Source organism: Sprattus sprattus (genome assembly GCF_963457725.1).
Source record: "Sprattus sprattus genome assembly, chromosome: 13".
Lineage (NCBI taxonomy): Eukaryota > Metazoa > Chordata > Actinopteri > Clupeiformes > Clupeidae > Sprattus > Sprattus sprattus.
The window spans coordinates 11,753,807-11,766,302 of record NC_137911.1 but is presented as its reverse complement, the minus strand read 5'-3'; the positions used below and the strand labels follow the sequence as shown (position 1 = coordinate 11,766,302).

The following is a 12,496-nucleotide window of genomic DNA, read 5'->3' as shown; positions in this document are numbered from 1 at the left end:
CCCTCCACCTGCATCTGACCTTTACCTCCCGCCACCCTTTGACCCCAAGCTGAACTCCGACCCCCTGACCACTCTTCCGCGCCCCCCTCCCCCCCTCTCCCCAGGACTGAGCCATGTGACGTGGGGAAGGGCTAATGTGTCGGGGCAGGGCAAGACCCAGCGAGCAGCATGGGGGGGCAGTGGCTTCATAGCTTGCTCTAAGCGTTATGGACACCTGGGCACAACAAATAGACAGAATGCCACACTGACAGAGGACTGGATAGACTAATGGACAGATGGATGGATTTGTAGAAAGACGTTCTCTCTGACTGGTAGTTTACGTAATCCCCCAAGAACTTTGTACACAGGATTTCTCCTCCATGGACCACCACCAACATCATTCTTAATTTATTGAAAATAATTGCCGTTTCACTTGTTGTTTATTAGTTTTTTTTTCGTTTTTTTTTTTTCTTCTTTTTTTTGTTCTTGTCACAACAAATCAGCAACTCAGGCCAGTGTCACTTGCAGTGCATATGTTACCATGGTAACCAGTAGCCACCCTCATTGGAATGACCAACACTCAGTTAGCAGTGTGCCACAGTAGCGCTAGCGATGCTAACAGATAGCCAGCGTATATCTCTGTTTGGCAGCTTAGCTTTGAAAGGCATCAATTATAGTGCTCCACCTGTAGTGCACTGCAGTGCTGACGGGTCCTATAGAGAGTTTTGACACCCCATCAACAGACTGTTATGCTAGCATATGTTATTTTAGCGTGTGGAGTGCAGATGAGGATTAGCACTGTTGCATTAGCATGGCAGCGCTCGCAGGGCCAATTAGAAGAGATGACAGTTCTGCTCAGGAGCCACTTGAATCATGGGTCACTCATCCTTTCACATCCCTGATTTATTGTGTGTGTATGTGTGTTTGTGAATGCAACAGTTATGTGTGTGTGCCTATGAATGTGTGTGCAGTGGTCTTTGGGAAAGCTTGTGTGTGTGTGTGTGTGTGTGTGTGTGTCTGGCAAGAATACTGACTGTCAGTGTTTGTAAAGCCAACTGTGAATGGCGATATGAATCTCTCTTGACTACTCTGAATGGCAGGAGTAACACATGAAAAGAAAACACATGCATTGACATGCATACACTAGCAACCCAAATGAGATATCAGGGAGCAGGTTTTTGCCTTCTGCCACTTTGGTGACATTTTGATAAGTTTGCCCTTGAAAGAGATTTTTCCATTGCATTCACCACACAAGATAACATTTCTGTATGGGTTTGTTTGTGTGTCTCTGTGAGAGAAGGTAAGGGAGGGAGACAGAGAAACCCTCCCTGTAATTCTCAGTTTTCAGCCTTAATCTGTTGTACATTCAGTCAGGATCCTTTTTTCTTTGTTATCTAAAAGCAGTTCCATTCTTCAGTAGTATTTTTCCCATACTGGAAGACAGAACACTAATGCTGGAGAAGGCGGGCCGCAGAGAGATAGCGACCAGCTAGCGAGGGGAAATTAGACCTAGCCACTTATTTGTGGAAAAGGTTTTCTAAATGCCAGAAAGTAATTTTAGGTCACCAAACTGGAACACACACACACACACATACATACACACACACAAACACACACACATGCAAAGTTCTACACTTTTGTTCAGCTTCTTCCCACATCACTGTAAAGATGTACACACTCCATACTTTTACAGTTGCTCATTTTTCCTTTTTTGCATGTGCGTGCGCGGTGTGCCTGTGTTTTACGGTGTAGTTGACATTTGGCCTCTGAGAAAATAGTTGTCATCTTTAATTTTTTTTATATATATATATATATTTCTGCACACTGCTGTGAGTGTGTGTGTGTGTGTGTGTGTGTGTGTGTGTGTGTGTGTGTGTGTGTGTGTAATGGTGCATGTTGGTGTGTTAGTGTGTCCCTGTTGCCGAAGGGTAGGGGTTTCGAGTCGAAAGGTCGTGGCGAGATGTACGAACAGATCTGACATTCTGCTAAAAGGACCAAAGAGGGGAGACGGATGCTGGGCGTCATCCAGCCAGCTGTGTCATCTCAAATCACTAGCTGGACCAGAGCGTGTGTGTGTGTGTGTGTGTGTGTGTGTCTTTGTCTTTTTAAGGGTGGGTCTATGCCTTTGTGCAACTAAGCATGAATGTGTGAACCTGTGAGTGCGTTGTAGTATTCAGAATATACACTTCTGCTCATGACCAAACAGGCAAAAGAGTAGGACTTGGTTTCCCATAGTTCATAGCATAGGTGACATGATTCAAGTGGCACAGGTGGAGGGTTGTGGCGAACGCTCAGGCCACCACCAGAGACAGGAAATGAAACAGGAAGACATGAGTCAGGCAGGCAGTCATCTCTCAACAGGGAGTGTTCTCTCGTTGCCATGGTAATAGGAGGCTTTGTTGAGTCATAAAGGTCTGATGTGTATATCCATGCGTACAATCTGGTTGAGAGAGATGTGGTACATGAGGGGTTTTCATAAAATACAATTCTGGTACAATTTGCTGTGGTCAAATTCAGCACCAGACTAGCATTTCACAAGTGGAACTCCTAAATACACTTTCTTAAACACACACACACACACACACACAAACAAACATGCACACAAACATACACTCATTTACATGCATGCAACAGAGAACTGCTCCAACAGGAGAAAAAAAAAGCAGAGCTCTCGTCAGATTTCAGGAAACTGCGATTACGCGCAATGCTGTTCATCTTCTCTCACAATGCTGTTTGTCTCCTGAAGCCTCAAAGTCCTGCGCCCTCCGCCCTTTGGACAGTCTGTGTAGATATTGAATGGGTAGGATGTGAATATGTATAATTTAGCAGCCACAATGCTGGTATCTGTAAATACTGAGACTGTAATGTGAATGAGACCGAATCATGCACCAAGGTTGCAAACAAGTCGAGCTCGTAGCAGCTTTTTATATGTGTGAGTACAGCAGCAACAGCTAGATGGATGAAACATTGTGATGAATTACTGCAAAGATATAAAAAAAAATATGAACACAAAACAAACCTGAGGATTATAACTGACCTTGTAATTATGAATGTACATACAGAATGATATAGAACATTTTTTGTCTATAATTAAATGTTAAAAAGTAATGCTGTGCGTGTGTTTTAAATCTCTGTGATTTCATTGTTGTGCGCGAGTGTGGAATTCAAGCCCTAGGCCAACAGTCACACAGTGGGTTTGACTCTTAATAGAGAAGGTGTGAGGGAGAACGGAAGTGCTCTCCGATCTTTTAATTTACCCCATTTCTCTGAAGCTCCTTCCTTCCCTTTTCATAGCATCATATGCCAAGTCAGATTTTACCTCTGCGTGTTTTGTTTTATTTTTTGTGAGCAAAGTGTTAATTAAGTGTCAATAGTGTTAACACTGTGTTATATTTAACACTGCGCACTTTAGCATAACATACATAGTGTAAAATACATGATCATCCTCGTCTACAACAGCAGTTTATGAGCACTTTGGTTGGAGAGGGAAAAATGCTGGTTCTGGTTCTGGTTTTGGGCTGGGCTGGGCCCGCCACAGCTCATCTGAGTGTAATTGGTCCGGTGAAGCCCATCAGGCTGAGCCGGCCGTGTGGATCTGCGGGACACGCTGCTCTCTCCTGTGCCGGTGTATCATCCTTTGACAGGAACACGAGCCACCAGCTGCTGCCGCCGGCACACTGGGAGCGAGCGAGACATTGACGCCAGTCCCTCTGCTCTCCCTTTCTTCCTCTCTCCCTCTCTCTTTTCCTCTCTCTCCCTCCCGACTCTGATTGGGTTTTTCACTCTCTCTAGTTCATAGAAGACAGTGTCCAAAGAGCCAGGCTTAAGCGTTCCCCTTAGTGTCACGCCAACATTGAGGTGTGTCCACCTGTCTCTGTTCCTCTCCTGTGTCATGTTTGACCTGGTGTGCTCCTGCTAGGAAGGCACCGTTCCACCCGCATTGCCTCCTTGACCTTCGCTTCTAGGCAATGACCTGTGGAGATGAATGGACTTCAGGACTGGGGGGATAGACTTCCTGAGGTGAACAGCTGTGTGAAAGAAACATGGAGGTTCTTTGACTAGGCCTGGTGGACTCTGAGAGTCGATGCTGACAGAAAGCGGTCTCTGGGCCATCGCTCAACCAACAGCTGTGTCTGCTTATGAAAGTCTGATTCATAGTTACAGAAGGCCTACATAGAGTCTATTTTGCACCAAGTGGCCCTCATCTAAATCCGTTCCTCAGGTCTTGGAAATGCTCTCTGCCAATCAAGTGTAAGGAGACTGGACTGTCCTCGGTGGAATCCATTTTGTTGATTTGTTTTTTCACTGGCCAAATTCAGTGCAGCCCTTAACCCCATACTCCAAATTGTAGATATTATTAAATTAAATTAAATTAAATTAAAGATGAAATGCAATAGGGAGATGGAGCAGTCATTCTTGTGCAGTTGGTTGAAACTGTCTAAGATGATCTTATGAATGCATACATTTACATTTAGTCATTTAGCAGACGCTTTTTTCCAAAGCGACATACAAGAGAGAGAACAGTCAAGCTATAAGAGCAATAAAACCTGGTGTAACAATAAATACTACTTTTTTTCAAGAAATAGAAAACGACTTAGAAAGAAAAAAAAAGAAGTGCGGGACTGTCACTGCTTAAGTGCAAGTTAAGCCAAGGTGCTAGTTAGGAAGGGAGGTGCTCTCTTTAAGGTTGGGTCTTCAAGAGCTTCTTGAAGGTAGAGAGGGACGCCCCTGCTCTGGTAGTGCTAGGCAGCTCGTTCCACCAACGTGGAACTACAACTGAGAATAGTCTGGATTGCCGTGTTTGCACAGGTGGCAGTGCCAGACGACGCTCACTAGATGAGCGCAGCCTCCTGGGTGTAGCATACAATTGCAAAAGTCATTTTTTGTCCCCACCACAATCTGAAACATTTTAGCCTTTATTAGACAGATTGTTGGCAAAGCTCTTGGCAGGTTAACCAAATTTTCTCCAAGAATTCCACTGGTTCTGCTCTCTGGAGTTAGCAAGGGGCGTATCTAAAGTAAGTAAAGTAGATCCCAGTATGAGTGTTACATTAGATAGATATGGCCGATCAGGGACAGACATTTTAATCCCAGCATGAACTACTGAGAGAATGAAAGCAGGGCCACCAGCACAGCAGCTCTCCTCCAGAGCACATCCTTAACCCAGGGGGGCTGTCAGTCTGTGTGTGTGGGAAAGGGGGGGGGGGGGGGGGTGGAGCAAGAGAGCTAGTGGCGCAGAGTGGGGGTCTGGCGTTAGTAGCCCAGTAATTAGCATGGCGAAATGGCTTTGTACCTGGGTCAAATGGAAGCCTGTGTGCTCCTGACCCTGGATGGCTTACGGTTTGACACTAGTTAATTAAAGGAACTGATTGATTTTTAAAGGTGGCCCAATGCTCAAAGCCCTGAACCACACTAGTATAAAATAAAACATCACACATAGCAGCTCGAGGATGGAGATCAATTTCTCTCTACATCTAGAACTTTTTATCACACCCCCTTCCCCCTCCCCCGGTCCCGTTAGGAGCTGCAGATTTGGGCTATTTATGGCTTCACTCTCTCGTGTGTGTGTGTGTGTGTGTGTGTGTGTTTGTGTGTTTGTGTGTGTGTGTGTGTGTGTGTGTGTGTGTGTGTGTGTGTGTGTGTGTGTGTGTGTGTGTGTGTGTGTGACTTAATATATTCAGGGCCTTGGTGATGACTTGATGGGTAGCAGCGAGTGATGCTTCAGACAGGCAGCCTTAGACACATGCCAAGCTTTAGAGGGACTCCCCAGGGATGTGTTCAGCGCAATCAAATCAATCCTGTTCACTTCAGCTGCACGTTACCACCACCCCTCCTCTCCACACCCCCAATCACAGCTTTAATGGCCAGCCTCTACATTCACCCCTGTGCACCACACACATCGACCCCCACCCCAATGATTGTTTACTATTTCATTCAGCCCTGCTCTTGCAGAGCGGCTTTCATTAATGATCGACTTTCTGATTAGTCGATGACTGAAAAGCAAAGGCTCAGTCGGTCTCTGCAGAGGTATTGAAGTAAAAAAAACCTAAAACAAACAAACAAATAAAGACGTAATACCCCTGTGATGTCTGTCAGAACATAGACTGCGTGTGTGTGTGATGTTGAATCCTGACTGAGTTTCATCTCCTGCAGAGTGTCTTTGCTGCATAAGAGAAATCCCCGTCATGCCAAACTTCACACAGCTGGCTGGGGTTCAGGCTTTGCAGCTGGAAGGTAAACAGGTGCGGTTTGAACCTTTTTTTCCCCCTCCCCCTACTTTCCTTTTATCATCCACCAACATCCTCCATGTTTTAAAATGTCACTGCTAGAGTGGAATAAATGGAAAAGCTAAGAAAGAGATCATTTTTATTCTGCCCGCAGGTAGTGTTGTCATAGTGATGGTGAAACAGTCGTGGTGCAGGTTTGGGGACAAAGGGGAGTTGGAGTTGGGGGGGTGTGGGGGGGTTACATCAAATATTAACATTGTGCTTTGACCGTGGAGGAGCTCTCCTACAGGCGTGATGAGATGAAGGCCGTGAGGTTTGACGCCCATGGACGGGTGACCCCCGGGCGACCTCTGGTGACCCAAGGGGTCATGATAAGGATTATATTCTGACTAATGAGCTTCACCGTTGAGGCAGCGTGTCTTTCATGTCCTGACATCCGTCCTCCCGCACGTGCAACGCTGGCGATTAGCCAAAGCAAACCGCACCGACTGAACGTCTCGCTAATTACATCCGCCGTCATGATATACCCTGACCCCTGATTCCTCTGAACGTGTGATGGGGATTTAACGCTGACATACACACACGCCTTGCCATTCATTGTATTGCCTGTGCACACACACACACACACATGCATACATTCCTCTGATTTGTAATGGACTTCTCTTCATTGGGGTGGTTTGAATCCGAGTGGAAAGGGACAAGCACAAACGTCAGACAGAGGTATCGCTATTGGCTATTCCAGCTTATCTGTTCATGCAGACGCCTGATAACATTGGAGTGGCCTGATTGAAATTATGCAGCCGCAAACAATGATTACCTCAACTGATTGCCAAGAATCTTAAAATGTGAGAACTTTTTTTGCAAGCGTTGGTAACTTCAGATAGCTGTATTCACTTCACATTTCTGGGAATTGTATTAACAAATATATAATAATACCAGTAACGTTTTAGAAATTATTTAGGGTGTATCAAACCAATTTGTCCAAGTAAACCGAGAAATGCTGCTGTTCATATTATGTTCTCACTATTCAGTAGCTGTATTTCCCACAAAGCCTTACCTGGGCCTAATGGAAGTACAATATATAGCTCCTCTCCATAAAGGGATATTAAAAGGCTCATGGACTTCAGGCCAGTTGCATAATTCAGAATGTTTTTAAAAGCATGTACTTTTAGCCACTTCAGAATCCCTCCAATTCTTAACTGAAACTTAAAAGAGTTGGTGCATTAAAGTGGTTGGTACAGTAGGTTTGCAGTCATTTGGATATACCACAGTCTTTGTAATGTACAAACAAATTATGACATTATTTACTACTAGTGCAGTGCCCGTAGGAATCATGCATTCTGTAGTGTTAGCAGACGTAGGTGTAGCTGTTGGGTAGTGTAATAGCAAGACATTTGCACTCCACATAGGTACAGGTTACACTGAAGTATTATTGTGATGCATGTTTCCTTTTCATTAAGAAATGTTTTAATGTTAGCCTTTTTGGAGCTATACCAACAAATAAAGTTTGAGATTATGTAGTGGATGCAGTTGAATATACAGTGCCACTTTAAAGTATGTGAACCCCTTGACCACTTAGGAGTTTTCTGTTGTTTTACCATGATTTTTCATTTTTTTCATCACCAATTTTCCATAGAAGGAATGTCAGGTTTATGTTTATCATTTGCATGTACTTTTTTTGGAGGGAATTGTTTGAGTAGCCAAAAGACTACATGAAACATGGAATTAGTGCTTAAGTGCTCAAGGGGTTCACATACTTTCAAGTGGCACTGTAGATGTCAAAGTTGCTGTCTAAACTATAAACTAAATGTCATAAAGAAAGAAATTATTTAAAATGAAGTTATGGTTGAAATAGGATCACTTCTTTATTGTAAGGGTAAGTGTAGGGTAAGAATGGTCATGCAGTTGGACTCAAATGTAGGTTCATTTTATTGAATGTGTGTATTTTTACAGTACATTTCTGCACTTATTTGACTTACAACTTGGCAAACTCATTTCATAAGCATGGTTGAACTGTAACTGTGATTACAGCACTTATTCATGGCATATGCAAAACGCATGAATTTTACTCTATACAACTCTCTCTCTGAATTCATAGTTCGCGAGATATTTCTATTTTATCGTTTGCGTTTGGATTACGCGTGGATTACTATTCCCTGTCTGTTAGATGACTGTACAACTCTAGACATTACTTTGAAACTTAATATAAAGAAGCTTATATAAACAAATAGATAAAATCAATCACTGTCTTAAGATTACCTGAGCAAAAGTCTGTATCTGTTCACCAAAAAGAATTTGAATGCGGACCTCCTTATCGTATCCAACTTTATTCTGAACTTTGAGTGAAGGCAGGATAGTTTTAATACCGCTAATATTGTTTGTGACGTAATTTGTGACGTCATTTCGGTGCTACGGGAAACGATAACCCAAAGAAGCTTAAAAATAAACGAATAGATGATCAAACTTTAAAGTAAGACCCTTGGTAACCAATAAGATTAAGATTTTTGAATTTATAGTTCGAGAGATATTTGTATTTTACCGTTTGCCGTGCATTGAAATCCAATGCATTTCAATGCACGGCAAACGGTAAAATACAAATATCTCGCGAACTACGTTGCAATCTCTGAGAACACTTTAATGTAAGACCCTTGGTAACCAATAAGATTAAGATTTTTGAATTTATAGTTTGCGAGATATTTGTATTTACTGTTTGCCGTGCATTGAAATGCATTGGGTTTAGAAATCGCGTCGCATTCAAACCCAATGCATTTCAATGCACGGCAAACGGTAAAATACAAATATCTCGCGAACTATAAATTCAAAAATCTTAATCTTATTGGTTACCAAGGGTCTTACTTTAACTATAAATTCAAAAATCTTCAAAATCAAGGATGCACACACTGTAAAAAATTATTTTGGGGTGTTGTAAATGTGCCTTAGTTAAATGTGTATATTATACATGAAATTACTAAATTTTGTCAATCTCGCAATAATATTACATAAACTACACTGAACTACCTAATTTTATTATGTAAAACAATACTTAGGACGACACATGTTATTTATTAGTAAACTCCATGCAAGATATTATGTAGAATGTGCAAGCAAAGAGTAATGGTGCAAGTGCCCAGTGAAATGTACACAGTTTTTTTTAGTATTCAATAGACATGCGCATTTGACACTGGAACTCAACCAGTGCGCACTCAAAAAAAATCCGAACAAAGATGGCGACGTGTTTGAAGCTTGTTAGTGGGAAATGTTTCATGTGAATTAAGCTATCTACACAACTTTTTAATCAATAATGTACTTGTTCGAGGGTTTGCCGGCACTCCGCTGCGCGTCGGGCCTAACAACACTCTCGAACAAGTACTACCGTACTGCCTCTCGAACTTTATTGGTTAAATATGGATCTCTTGACTGTGGCGTAGTGGTTAAGGCACAGCAGGACAGATGTGAGTAGCGCAGGTTCAAACCCCGCCAAGTGCAAAATTTCAAAATTCACCTGAAAGTCACAGGTCCGATACCCAGGCAGACATGTCAGAGGTTATTGAATGACTCAGAATAAGCTTGACTCTCTGTAAACGCAAGAAATTATATGTTTCCTACGAATTACCCACACTGGATCCTCCTCCCCATCCATTGATTCATTATAGTAAGTGCATTTAAAAAAATCTGTAATTGTAGGTAAACTTTACCTAAAAAAACTGTGTAAACTTTACATAATATATTATAGTAAAGAACATTTGGAAAATCTGTGTAATTGAAGGTCAAAATTTACCTAAAAAAATCTATGTAAGCTTTACGTGATATATTGTAGTAAAGGATATTTGGGAATGTGTGTAAGAATTACCTGAAAAAGGTAGGGGGAAATTGTTACCACAATTTTTTTACGTAAATAGGGTCAGTTATTTTTTATAGTGCAGGTTCATGACATGCGTAAGCTACATGCGAAATATCATAACTAACGCGTCAGGGAGATACGCCCTAGACAGACTACTCTGAAAGGTATGATGGTCCCATATGGTTTCCATTCAGACTGCACTTATTCAGATCAGAGTATTTCTATAGGAAACTCACCTTGTTTCACTGCCGTATGTAGTCTGTGTTTTCTTGTTCCAGTATGTGTAAATAATAAGCCACTTAGCTAATTGTCTTGTTGCAAAAACTGACAATCGAGTTTGAGCATCCGCTTTTATAGGTTCTGAGCGTGACGTAGCTTGTTTGATTGTGACGTCATTTCGGTGCACAATCGGTGGGACTTGCTACGGGAAACGATAACCCATTAGTCCCTACGGGAAACGGTAAAATACAAATATCTCGCGAACTATGAATTCAAAAATCTTCAAAATCAAGGATGCACAGGTTCATGACATGCGTAAGCTACATGCGAAATCTCATAACTAACGTAACTACCGTCAGGGAGATACGCCCTAGACGGACAGACTGACAGACACACAGAGATTCCTGGATTTATAGATAGATCTACTCTTCTACCAGTAGTTTTTGATTCGTTTTGCAATTGTATATTACATTTCAAATGTTAATATCACTGATTTGACTTGAGCAGTGCTGCAGCCTTATGATAGTCGTTTAAATGAATGTTCTCCTTCATTATTCCTCAATACCAATACTCAATGCTCAAGTGAAGCTTGATTTTTAGAAATGTTTGCAAATGTATTAAAAAGGAAAAACTGAAATATCACATAGCCTTTGAGCTACACTGGGCCAGAGTGGACCACTTTCCATACAACATCCAGTGCACCAAGGTCACATGACATGTTATGTAGTATATTAGAGTACAAAGGACTGTATTCTGCCTATGGATAATATCAAATCATCGTCACTTTCCTGGTCACTGCTGCCTTCTAATATTTCCTGTTATAAAACAGCAGTGCACTGTCGGATTCTCTTTCATGATCACATGATCGCTCTGTCGTACTACACCAAGGCCTTTCTTATGGGACTGGTCGGGATAAGCTGAGCACTTCTGGTTCATTGTGCAGGTAGTTGTGGCCTAAAGCTGCAGAACTATGGAGGTCCAGGCCCCATACAGATAATAAAATAATAATAATGGATTTTATTTTTGTAGCACACTTTAACATACAAAGAGGTATCAAGGTGCTAAACAAGGTCACAACAACAATAATGCAAGGTAATAGGAGTGCAAAAATAGAAATTAAAACAGTGCATTCTAAAAACAATACAGAAAAGAAATAAAAACAGAAACCAGGACTTTAGGTGAAGTCAGATATAAATAGATGGGTTTTGAGGTGTGATTTAAAAGTAGTGAGGGATTCCAAAGCCCTAATGTTCTCCGGGAGCTTGTTCCAAAGTCGTGGCCCCAGCGAGGAGAAGGCACGATCTCCCATTCTGGTCATATTTGTCCGGGGAACTGCAAGCAGGTTTGCGTGTCCGGATCTAAGATTCCTTGATGTGAGATGAGGGGTGAGGAGGTCCTGGAGATAGGCTGGACCGGTGGTGTTTATGGCCTTAGATAGTCTTCTTTGCTTCTTCCTAACTGAGCAAAATGACAGAGAAGTGTCTAAGTGGCAGCCATGATAAGAGCTGGTCGAAATCTCAGAATGCTTAGGAAAAGGTGCTTCAAAGCTTTCTTTCGTATCTCCTTTAACATAGGGTACACTTGGAGCATCCATTACGAATGGAAAGGCTCCACAGTTCCTTGTGGCAGCTACAACAACCCAATCAACAACCAATCAACGTGACTCACATCAATAATATCCATCTTCCCATAATAAGTAGCCTAGTGTAATCGGAAGTAATGTAGTCGGATTCTCTTAGCACCGCAGTTGTCTTTTCTCGAGCCCTACTTCACATCTTTGCTTGATCTCATGACGTTTATCATCTAGGTTAAGGACAAGTGGTTAGAAAAAGATGATAGGGAAGACTATCCAACTGCAGCCCCAGTCAAAAAGGCATGTTGATCTTAGTATTCAGACCCTACTATGACCCTTGAAAATGATGTATCTCTGTGGATGTCCTTAAGTGGCCCAGCCAGACCCCTGACTCGAAGCCAATTGAACATCTCTGAGATCTGAAAATGGCTGTCCACTAACAGCCCCCATCCAACCTGACAGAGCTTGAGAAGATCTGCACAGAAGAATGGCAAAAAATCCCCAAATCCAGGTGTGCAAAGCTTGTCCCATCATACATCAGACTTGAGTTGCTGCCAAAGGTGCTTCCACTAAGGATTGAGTTAAGGGTCTGAATACTTAGGTCAATGGGATGTATCAGATGTATCAGAAAAAATAAAAAATTGCTTTGCCATTATG

The 12,496-nt window shown here is 42.2% G+C and overlaps 1 protein-coding gene across 1 annotated transcript in view; it reads left to right on the top strand.

Moving 5' to 3' along the window:
* Positions 1 to 3,057, top strand: part of atrn (attractin) — a 69,959-nt gene extending 66,902 nt beyond the window's left edge. Inside the window, exon 29 of the mRNA XM_080850749.1 lies at positions 1 to 3,057. This exon is cut by the window's left edge and continues 107 nt beyond it. Within this exon, the coding sequence (XP_080706875.1) occupies positions 1 to 18 (18 nt within the window). The 3' untranslated portion in view covers positions 19 to 3,057.
* Positions 3,058 to 12,496: the final 9,439 nt, after the last annotated feature.